The 12448-nt window shown below is 40.8% G+C and overlaps 1 protein-coding gene across 8 annotated transcripts in view; it reads right to left on the bottom strand.

The window, feature by feature from the left end:
- Nucleotides 1-6505: 6505 nt before the first annotated feature.
- The window catches only part of fhod3b (formin homology 2 domain containing 3b), a 679123-nt gene continuing 673180 nt past the window's right edge, over nt 6506-12448 (bottom strand). For all 8 annotated transcript variants that reach the window (XM_070880475.1, XM_070880473.1, XM_070880474.1 and 5 more), the window contains one exon: nt 6506-7805. In XM_070880475.1, the coding sequence (XP_070736576.1) occupies nt 7723-7805 (83 nt within the window). In that variant the 3' untranslated portion in view covers nt 6506-7722. The remainder of the gene's footprint in view (nt 7806-12448) is intronic.

Here is a 12448-nt window from a genome sequence, read left to right on the forward strand (position 1 = left end):
AGGAAGGAAATCAAGTAGTGCTATTTTGCAAAAAGGGTAGTATAAATCTGGAATTCTCTCCCCACCAAGAGTCTGTGAATGCTGGGACAATTGACTTTTGTTGGGTAAGGGTATCGAGGGATATGGAGCTAAGGCAGATAAATGGAATTAAGCTCCATATCAGCCATGATCTAATAGAATGGTGGAGCAGGCTCGAGGGGCTGAATGGCCTCCTCCTGTTCCTATGACATTCGGTCAATTATTGAATCCTTGAGTAGTCATTGGCTGAATGGTACATCACTCTTTTACCTTAGAAATGAGGAAAGCCAGGTATGTAACCCAACGGTGTACATGGCAAGGTGAGAGCTCAGAAGCATTAATGTAACGCACTCACTGAAATCAAGAGTTGGACTGGTTTCAAAGAGTAAAATAAAAGAAATAGGTTACCTTCTTAACTAAAAGTACTTTCATACAGAAATAGGCCTGCAGGTGGGATGAGAGGTCTCTCTGATTACAGGTCACAAACTGAGTCAGTTTTGCCAATCTCAGTCCGTTTCTTAGAAATGGTTCATATGAGGGAAGCAAACCGATTCTGATAAATTCTTCAAATCAAATCACTCAAAAATGCTGATCAAAATTTAAAAAAATAACGACTGACATTTATAATGGAGTAATTCCACTCTCACATCCTGCAAGCTACACTTATAAGGAATGCTGGTCAGAGACGGGGCAATAAACCTTGTAGCCCCAATTCTCCAACCAGTGCTCCACGTGAGTGCAGCTGGGAGTGTGGGATTGTGGAATGACCACATTTGGTGAGAAAAAGCAACTTTGGAAATCAACTCGCACCAGACACGACCTTGGAAAATCTATTGCACTCACACCTGTGCCCTCCCTTTATTGAGCTTGACAAAACAGAATACAAATGCAACTGGCAAAGTGTGTGCTTAATAAAGCTTTATTGCAATACGTTTGTACACAGTACTGTTGCTGCAAGCTATTGAACTGCTAGAGTTATGGTGAGAGTTAAAATATGGGGTTCCGCAGCCAGTTTCACAGGTTTACTTTGAATGGCACCGAAAGAATCTCAGAGAATGTTGCAGTACTAGTGGAGCAGGGTGTAGGGCAGGCGGACTGAGAGGGAGGGACAGGATAGATGGTGACTTTCCTTCCCACTAGTATTAAATAATGCAGCAACATGGCTTTCTAAGGCTGGATATATATTGGCTGTGGAGTGAATAGTTCTACAACAGTAGTTTCAAGTTCTTAAAATAAAAACACAAAACAAATGCAGTTACAGACACACATAAATGTAACATAAAACAAACTCCCTTATCTATGATGAGCAATTCATGAAGTAAATAAATGACCATGCATGGCTTTTTTTAAATTACAATTCACAGAGTAACACTGCATTCAGTGTGTCTGATTTATTTTACACTATGCTACACAAAAACATTATGAATAGCGACATTTACACAACTGTACAGCATTGTCCTTCTATTTTATTGTTCTTAGAAACTTGCCCCTTCTACTTTACAAGTCTTTTCTTTTTAAACTGTTTATTTTCTTTACAATTCCCAGTTATCGAAATAAAAGGTGTTAATATTCCTGAAGACAGTTTCAAATCAATAGAAAATTGGTGAATGTGTTTTTTTTTCTTCTCCTTTAACCAGAAGTGGAGATGACTATTTCTGTGACCTTGCTACAGTGTTAAATAAAGCTTTGCGTATGGTCATACCAGGGTACCACAAGGCTGTGTATCTTGTACTGGCAGCCCTTCGCAAGGGCTGGTAAACTACATAGTCTGATATTCAGCTCTACTGTATCAGTAAAAGTGCAGAGTTTATGAGGAAGCCTGGCTTCAGGTTGAAAAGGATTACATTTGGTAGTTTCTTTTTGAAAGAATGTGCTTGCTTTCTTTTGTTTTAAAAAAAAAAAGCAAATAAATTCAGCTTTTTCCATACGCTCCGGGAAGCTTCATTACACAGTATGTAACCTTTCAAGAATCCAATGCTCATGTTGCCAGTGTAATGCAGCCACCTTATGCAGTCCAAGTAAGTTAAAGAGACAGTCGCTGTGTTGCAGGCCAAGGCAAAATTAATCTTCTGAACTACTGATGAAACAATGATTATGCTTACGCAGTATAAGCAACCACATAAAATAGATACATGTAATCACAAAACAAGATTACGCCAAGAAAGCCAAACACAATACTGACTTTTGGAAAACTAATTTGACTTTTGTTATTCAAACACAAAAGGTTTTACCAACACCAGAACAGAGTCTGCAAAGGCTGAGTAATTTGAAAAAAGCGTTATTCTGTACTTGTTTAAAAAAAAAATTGCCAAGATTGGAAGCCAAAAGGAAAGAAAGTAAAGTTATCCATACAATGACAATGTCCAACGCCATCTGCTTTTTATCAAGTGATTAAGTAACAAAAATGTAGCTCCCAATATACACCAGCTTTTCCAAAATAAAACTACACAAAGTAATAGCCTTTGTGTTTTTTTTTAGACAGACCGAAATATTAACAACAGGTCTGCAATGCGAAGGTAATACTGTTTAGACTGAAATATGAAGGAGTATAAAGGAAATTAGATACAACAGTTTGTGAAAGTTATTACAGCAGACAGGTGGGATATCCTCATGGTCACTGAAAAATGATGATGGCATTTAGAATATTCTGTTACAATACACTAGGATTTTCCAGAAGTTTAACAATTCTGATCCCATGGGCTGGATATCAGCTCGGAGGCGGGGCGGGAGCAGAGTGTGTTTTGAGGTCGGGGAAACCCGGGAGTCTGGTTTACCCAGACGTCCTGCACTGCAGGACATCTTTATATTTTCTTCTGTTGGTTTCCTGCCCACAGCAGTGGAGAGGCTGGCTGCTTGATGGACAGGAAATCCTGCAGCACAAGGCCACAGCCAAGCTGGGCTGAGAGCAGGCAGGTCAAGCTTGGAGGGGTGGGGTGGGATTCCGAGTGTGGGGGGCAGAGGGGGGGGAAGTTCCCAATGGTGGTCAGTGGGGCCTAATGTTAAATTGGGGGGATGGGGCATATCATGAGGGGGTGCAGACAGATTGTGGTGGGGTGGCGGGTGGAGTGGAGTTTACTAGATAGTTTGTTGGCCTGGAGAAAACACTCCTGCTCCTCCTGGCCCACAAGCAGTGCAACAAAGGCACTTACCTCATGGATTCAGCCCTTCTCGACTCCTCTCACCTGCCAGGATTCCTGAGGCCAGGGAAATCCAGCCGACAGTGGCTAAAAATAGAATCACTGCTAAAATGAAGGCACGCAGCCTCATTAAAATATTGAAATGACCAACCCACCTCTCGCAAGCAGAATGGTCGCCCACACCTTATCCCGCCTCCTTTAAAACCGGAAGTGGGAGTGTTTGAGGTGGGTTGGGTTCCTGTTTCAGATTTTTTAGCTTTTTAACCTCCCACTCGAACCAAACCTACACATTTTGGGGGTTAAAATTACCACCCCCCCTCCCCCACCCCCACCAAGTGTTTCTTGCATCTCCAATGTCAAATGTCTGTAATTCTTAGTTGTAGACTACTTAGGTTGTCAACTCACTTTGATATATGAAGGCAACTCTTTCATTGTAAAAAATAAAGGAGCGAATTGAGAAATATATATTAATGGAATAACCATGGGCCAGATGATGAACTATTAAAGTGCATAATGCCCCTGGTCAGTTTTGAGCTTGTAATTCCTCGTACCTGCCTAACATTCACTTTAAGGATGTGCTCCATTATATGCTGCAGACTCTAACCTTGTACTACTTTGGAAAAAACTGTCTTTTTAATATTCTTCCACCAAAAGTATCATTAATCATCCCTTTAGGTCACTGTGTTATTACAGGCAGATGCCATTTTGTGCCTTAATTTACAGTTGACTAGTTTTCCAACTTCAATATCTAAATTACTTAATTTTGCAACAGAAGTTAATTGCCAGAATTAAAACATTAATAAATGAAGAATGAGGCTAGGGGGAAACAAGTTCAATGTTTGTTTTATAGGTATTCATAGAAAAGGCAATAGATAATACCTCAGGCTTCATATAGTAGTAACACCAAGATGACTTGTTTTCTTCAGATTAAGTCGCTACTAACCCCATACTTCATTTACACATTTGATTTCGAACATGCCAGGATTAGATGTTAGCTTGAGACTATTTGATGTTTGGTCAACAATTTTTATCAACTAAAATTGAAGTTGATTCAACTGTACTGTTTAAAGTAGTCCCTTATTTTTAATCTAACAGATTATATACAAATAAATAGGTCTTTTACATGTATTAAAATAATGTCCATCTTCCGGCTTCATGGAAACTTGCCATTTTCAGTCTCTTTCCTCTCGAGCTCCACCAGTGACCAACTGATGGGAAGGATCACCCATTTCCTGCAGTGTCTCCATTCAGTTCAATGATCAGAAGTTTGAACCAGCCTGGGAGCAGATCCACAACTGACCGAGCCTAAAACATGTGTGACTGCAAAAATATGCATCCAGCCATTAAGATAGATTTTTCTGGTTTCAAATTGGCTCCCAACCCACTCTAAACCACACTGAAATGAATGGAGATGCTCAAGGACATAAGTGCTCGTGTCAACTCTCCATAACTATCACTTAAGAAGCTCTGGAAGGAATGAGGCATGAAAAAAACAGTTTCTGCTAAGCCAGAAAATTGCCATTATTTTAATACAAACAAGAGGTAAACTTATTTGCTTTCTTCAAAAACAGATCGGAGAGGAATACTTTGAACAGAAATACTTATCCTGGACCTTCCTGCTTGCCTCAATCCCTGTAATGATCTGTTGATGTTACCCACTCCAAGGGATAGGGAAATTCTGTTTATGAGTCCTGCGCAGGTAACACATTTTTGGCCCAGCCACATATCTCCAGCTTATTACATCGCCCCTGCAACCAATACGTCTACTCCTGGCGATTCAAAGTTGTTTTATTGTGCTAAAAAATTGAACTATCTAATATTTTGAATTACGAGGAATAGGCTGCATTAACATTTAATCATGGTCAGTAATGATCTTTCCTCCTCCGCAAAAGTGAAACTAGACTTTACAGGGGTGGCTTTACCTACACCAAACACCATGGATAAGCAACACCACGGAGATTTAAAGATTTCTCTGCTGGACAAAAATTAAAAAGCAAGACATTTTTATTGAGTTAATAATACAATGTCAAGGCCAGAAGCAGCTCATGGCGTATAAAAAAATATAAAACTCTTGGCCCAGCTACCTTAGCCCATTGGCTCATTAATTTGCTCTTGGGTTCTACACTGCACACTCATTAAATCACTATGAAATTTTCCAAGTTTAATGAATAAAAGTTACTTCGGAATAATGCAGCTAAAAAGCAGCAACGCAATCGTGGGGCTCAGATAGCTATAAAAAGTGCTCGACCTTTGAACTCATTGAACCTTGTCTGAATCCCTTTATTATGTTACTGCACTGCTGCTCTCTGCTGCTTATTTATAATACAGGTGATACCATCCCTTGATGATATTTACTGTATGTTTTTATATGTATTAAAAAAATAACTATCCCTTTTTCCCAACCTTTTCGTTGGAGCTTTTTGAAACATAGAACAGTAATAAGAATGTTTGTCTTGTCTGCCTTTCTATAATTAGTTTATTATGATTGTTATCTTTTAAACACTAGTTTCAGAGACATTTAATCATAGCCTCAATTCGAAACAAGCTTGAGCCCAAGTGCGGAGAATACAGGTGGGTCACATTCTGAACTGAATTGAAACTGATATAAAATGTAAGCCCCATAAAACCGTTAAAAACAGCTTCAATGCATATTCAATCACAGCTCAAAAAGTTTTGACTTTTGATTCCCAGATGCCTAAACTTGACTGATAATATCTCAGTATGATTGAGAATATCCTCACTTGACATATTAAAATGATACTCTTGCGGGTAATTTCATTCATCCAGCCATCTTCTGCTCTCAGAATACCACTTTAACACATTTAAGGTTCCGTCCTACTCCAGTGAAACACAGCGGGTTTCCTTCATCTTATGGATAATAATCACTGTACAGACTTGAAGTGAATCCACACAAATGGCAGATTCTTGCACACCACCCTTTACTTACATTTCGCTCAGCTGGCAGTGACGATACTTGGCCCAGTTCTAGGGCCTCAGCACCCCAAAGTACCTACCCAGTTGCGCACAACAAGAAGTTTTTCTACTTCAAGTACTGACTTCCTGCATTAACCAGGTAAGAGGAGACAAGGAGACAACAATCATGCGTATTGTACCAGAGAATTGAGGGTTGCTTGCTGAGCTTCAGGATTCGACTTGATTGTGTTGTTTTTCAGTCCAGTGACCCATCTTCCACTCGCTGATATAATACACATGCACATTATTACTCAAGTACTTTACAACTTATAGGTTAGTATGCAAGACTAGTGCCGTTGCAGAATTTGTAACATCATTATCCTTTGAAAACATCTGTCCTTCCTATGAACCACAATCCCTCCCACCCTCCCCCTCATCCTTCATTCTATTACGATCGATGAGCTTCCAGCAAGAATTGAGTGTTGGGCTATCCATGACACCAATTACTGTGGTATTCCACAAACTGGGAAGTGGAAGCCATGGTCCCCCACAGGGGCTGGAGAGGAACTATGTGCAGCAACATTATAAACATATGCTTTCTGAATGCACTTGGAATGTTCTACACATAATGAGTAACCAGATCAAATCTTCACCCAAGAGGTGAGATATAAATGGCTGAGCTGGGCTCCAAGCTCTGATCAACAGCCAATGTCCAAGATTTTGTGCAGATGTCCCTCCACACAAATCTGGCTGAGAAGTGATGAACTTTATCACATGTGGCACCAGTACCACCAAGACACCCACATATTCAATTAGTTCACTTACCGAAAACAGTTACTTTACCTTCTCTGACTAAAGCCAGTCAAGACAATGTTACTGCATGACTAATTTTTAGAAAAAATGCAGTGTTTATATTAAGGGGCAATTTCATCTTGCCTCTTTTAGCCCTTAATATTTACATCGACTGAATGAATATGACAATGTCTGTTACCTGATTTAGAGCCTTCTCTGGCCCCGCTCGCACAGCCTTCGATAACATTTGAAAGGTATTTCTTGAAATATTGAATGGCTGTAATACTACAGCAAAAAAAATTGCCATCACGAAAGAGGCCCGCAAAAATAACACTTTGCTGCATTGAAGGATTTCTGTTAAAAGTATATTAAATCCTTTAGGATGTGGATTAGACAATCGTCAGATGAAAGTTCTGACACATAGCTGGGTTTTTGACCAGCCAACATCAGCAGACTGTCTCCTTAAGGCCTGGTGCTTACAGTGACATGGGTGCATGTTACAGCTACATAAGTAGGCCACAAGTAAAGCCAACGTAAACATATCTCGTACAACAGCTTACTCGATAAATTTTTCTAATCACTTCAATTAGATTTAAAAAAACCAAAAAGCAATACTTTTACCTAGGTATAAATATTTCGGAACAATCCTGATTTTATTTTTTTTTTAAAAAGCTGTCAGAACTTTAGTGCCAATATGTGACATCTCTTTCTAGCTCTTGTTTCTCATATGAGTCATATGATGAATGGAGCTGGGTGATGACTAGATGTCAGGAGCAGCAAATGGTTGCCAGTTGGATGTCTCTAGCTGTGCCTTGTCCAGGTGCTAGTGATGTTATCTGCCTCAGTTCATGCTCAAATCACTTCACACCTGCATCTCAGAGGTGCTGACCAAACCCAGTGCTTTGGCCTCTTCTGGTGTTAGGCCACTCTTTAATGTTCTTCTTACTGCAAAAGAGCGAGAAATGCACACACATCAAGAAGGTCACACCTGTAATATGATACACTTTACATAACATCTGTATAAATCCTCCACTTTCCACATCACAATGGTGAATCTCCTTCACAGCAGACAAGTAGTTGAAGAACCAGGAGAAGAATGCAAATAAATATATTTACAAACCAACATGAAAAAAGACAGCAATAAAAGGAAAATTAAATTTTCCTCCCTGTTTCGCTCCCCCAATGACACTGAGTCAGTATCTGTTGTTTGCTGAAGAACAGAATTGCACTGACAAAAAAGCAATGTTCAGTGCCATGGAACATGTGAGTAGCTTATTGGTGAGTAAGTGCCACTTGATAGCACCGTTGAAGACTTTGTCCATCATTTTGCTGATGATTGGGAGTAGGCTGATGGGGCAGAAATTGACTGGATTGGGTTTGTCCTGCTTTCAGTGAACAGGACATACTTGGACAATTTCCCACATTATCGGGTAGTTGCCAGTGTTGTAGCTGAACTGGAACAGCTTGACGAGGGGCGCGGCTGGTTTTAGAGCACAAGTCTTCAGCATGACAACTGGGATATTGACAGGGCCCACAGCCCTTTACTGTGTCCAGTACACTCAACTGTCTCTTAACGTCACATGGAGCAAATGGAATTGGCTGTGACGTTGGGGACCTCAGAGGGAGGCCGAGAAGGATAATTTTTTTCAGGCACTTCTGGTTGAAGATGGATGCAAATGCTTCAGCCTTGTCCTTTGCACTCAACATGCTGAGCTCCACCAATCTTGAGGATGGGGATGTTCATGGAGACTCATCCTCCTGTTTGTTGCTTAATTGCCCACCAGAGTGGTGATTCGGACTGGTGTGGCAGAATTGCAGAGCTTTGACCTGATCTTTTGGTTACGTAATTACTTAAGCTCAGTCTATAGCATGCCGCTTCCACTGTTTAGCATGCATGTAGTCCTGTGTTGTAGCTTCACTAGGTTGGCACCTCAATTTCAGTTATACCTGGTGTTGCTCCTGGCATGCTCTTGTTCCCTCCTCATTGAACCAGTGTTGATGCCCTGGCTTGAGGGTGAAGGAGAAGTGAGGGATATGCTGTGCCATGAAGCGGTGGAATATAATTCTGCTGTTGCTGATAGCCCACATGACGCCTCAATGGCTGCCCAGTTTTGAGCTGCTAGACCTGTTCTTAATCTATCCCACTTATCATGGAGTTAGTGCCATACAATGAAGAGTGTTATCGGTGCGAAGACATGACTTTCTCTCCACAAGGACTCTGCGGTGATCACTCCAACGAATGCTGTCATGGACAAATAAATCTGCGACAGGTAGATTGGTGAGGACCAGGTCAGGTCGGTTAATCCCTCGTGTTGGTTCTCTCACAAGATGCCACAAGCCCAGGCTGACAGATGTGTCCTTCAGGATTCGGCCAGCTCGGTCAGCAGTGACACTACAAAGCTACTCGCAGTGATAGAGATTGAAGTCCCCGACCCAGAGTAGATTCTGTGCCCTATATGGGCTATTTCGTTAAATTTATACTATGTCAAGGAGAACAAATGAATACCAAACAGGAAAAAAAAATAAGAATTTCCTTCATAGAATTCAATAAGCTGGAGCCTGGAGGCATCATAGGGCTCATTTATATAAATCTAAGTGGACAGAGTACCTATGATGAGGTATGGAAGGGCCAATGTAATGCCAGTTTATTTCTATGAATCGTTGAGTAGAGGCTTGCAGTACAAAGTATAATGCAGAAAGCAACTTTTAAAAGTAAGATACTTTGATATCAATTAATGCTATTGGTGAGGAACCAACAGAGAAAATAGCCAAAAAGAAAAAAAAATCATAAAGGATCGATTCAGGTCACGTCACATGCTTTATTGTAGCCAATTATTTAGCAACAATTGGAACACATCCTTCGTTAGAAGAAGGGTGGAATACATTTAGAATGAATCAAAGGTAAATAAAGCCGGAGTTTATAGGACCAGAGACATGAAGGTGAGATTTTTTTTAAATATATTAAATCACTTAAATATATTATTTATTTTCAGATCATTTTAATGGGATCTTTAGCTTCTTGAAACACAGTCAAAATAAACCTTTAATATATTTGTATAACCTCTTTTTATTCATCCTCCACTATCAAACAGCTTAAATACAAAAGAAAAGATCATGTTATGGCCAGAAAGTTCAAGGTAACAAAATAAAATCGCATCCAACAATGTCAGTGATAATGGTTGGCATAATTACAATGAAGGAATAGTCCCAGATGTTTCCCAAATCTTGCCCAGAAATCAATCCTAACCTTTTTTTTTTAAACTCCTGATACTTGCTCACATACTCGCAAGTCCCACATTGGACTATCAGACATACTGGTTTACATGGGAGACCAGTCTACGCAACGCACTCCCATTAAGGCAGTAATTGAAGTTCCATCATTGAGCATTAATGGAATGAGCTGATTGTCTGATTTCTTGCATGTCTGTAGAAAGGAGTTCCATTCTAATGGCTCAGCTGGGAACTGGCTAAACACAGCGTCATCCACGCAACACAAGTGTACATGTGCACCAACAACAACCACCTGTATTTATATAGCGCCTTTAACGTAGTGAAACATCCCAAGACCCTTCACAGGAGTATTGACATTGAACTGTATACTCAGAAATTAGCGCAGTTGACCAAAAGCTTGGTCAAAAGAGGTAGGTTTTAAGGAGTGTCTTGAAGGAAGAAAGAGAGTTGGAAAGGCGGAGAGGTTTAGGCAGTGAGTTCCAGAGCTTTGGGCCTAGGCAACAGAAGACATGGCCACCAATGGTTGAGTGATTATAATCAGGGATGCTCAACAGGGCAGAATTAGAGGAGCGCAGACATCTCCGGGGGGTTGTAGGACTGCAGGAGATTAGAGATAGGAAGGGGCGAGGCCATGGATGGATTTGAAAATAGGAAGAGATTTTTGAAATCGAGGCGTTGCTTAACCAGAAGCGAATGTAGGTCAGCGTGCACAGGGGTGATGAATGAGCGGACTTGGTACAAGTTAGGACACGGGCAGCTGGACGATGGTGGAGAGGCTTTGCAGAAGGTTAGAGTGGTCAACCGTGTCAAAGGCTCCCGCACCAGGTAGGTTGCATACCAGGTAAATAGGTTTGAATGTTCATAGACTTGCCCAAGTGGCAGGAGATATATCTGACAATCCAGCAGGGAGGACCAAAAATGGGACTCAGGAAAAGTCGCTTGACAAATTCTAAGTTTGTTACGAGCTAACAAAACAATGTAAGAAATAGAAACGGATAAAATGCTAACATTTAATACAAGTGATATTTTCTTTCTTTTTTTATATACAACATCAAGGGCAAATGTGTACAAGGGAACTTTCTTAATCAGTACGGTTCCTGCCCAACAAAGAAGGAAGCAGTGCTGAATCTGCTTCTGGGGAATGGAGTGGGACAAGTGGAGCATGTTTCAGTGGGAGAGCATTTGGGAAACTGTGATCACAATATCATTAGGTTTAGAGTAGTTATAGAAAAGAACAAGAAACAATAAAATGTAAAAAATCTCAACTGGAGGAGGGCTAATTCAGTGAGTTGAAAAGTGATCTGGCCCAGGTGGATTGGAATCAAAGTATAATGTGGGAAAATGTGAGATTATCCACTTTGGCAGAAATAATAGAAAAGCAAATTATAATTTAAATGGAGAAAAATTGCAAAGTGCTGCAGTAGAGAGAGACCTGGGGGTCCTTGTGCATGTAACACAAAGTTAGTCTGCAGGTACAGCACGTAGTCAGGAAGGCAAATGGAATGTTGGCCTTTATTGTAAGGGGGATAGAGTATAAAAGGAGGGAAGTCCTGCTACAATTGTACAGGGTATTGGTGAGGCCACACCTAGAGTACTGTGCACAGTTTTGGTCTCCGTATTTAAGGAAGGATATACTTGCACTGGAGGCTGTTCAGAGAAGGGTCACTAGGTTGATTCCGGAGATGAGGGGGTTGACTTATGAGGATAGGTTGAGTAGGTTGGGCCTGTACACATTGGAGTTCAGAAGAATGTGAGGTGATCTTATTGAAACTTATAAGATAATGAGGGGGCTCGACAAGGTGGATGCAGAGAGGATATTTCCACTCATAGGGGAAATTAAAACTAAGGGCCATAGTCTTAGAATAAGGGGCCACCCATTTAAAACTGAGATGAGGAAGAATTTCTTCTCTCAGAGGGTTGTAAATGTATCGAATTCTCCACCCGAGAGAGCAGTGCAGGTTGGGTCATTGAATATATTTAAGGCAGAGAAAGACAGATTTTTGAGCAATAAGGGAATAAAGAGTTATGGGGAGCAGGCAAGAAAGTGGAGTTGAGTCCATGATCAGAGCAGCCATGATCTTATTGAATGGTGGAGGAGGTGCGAGGGGCCAAATGGCCTCCTCCTGCTTCTTTTTCTTATGCTATGTTCTTATCGGCAAGTAAAAGAGTAAATGAGCAATGGGAGATCTTCAAAGAGGAGATAGCTCGGGTATAGACTAGACATATTCCCAGGAAGGGGAAAGGCAGGGCATCCAAAGCTACAGCTCCCTGGATTGCTAAAGGTAAAGAGATTGAAATGAAACAGAAAAGGGCAGCTTATGAAAATGTTAGGTTTATAATGCAGTAGACAACCAAGC

The sequence above is a fragment of the Pristiophorus japonicus genome, chromosome 5, assembly GCF_044704955.1.
Source record: "Pristiophorus japonicus isolate sPriJap1 chromosome 5, sPriJap1.hap1, whole genome shotgun sequence".
Taxonomy (NCBI): domain Eukaryota; kingdom Metazoa; phylum Chordata; class Chondrichthyes; family Pristiophoridae; genus Pristiophorus; species Pristiophorus japonicus.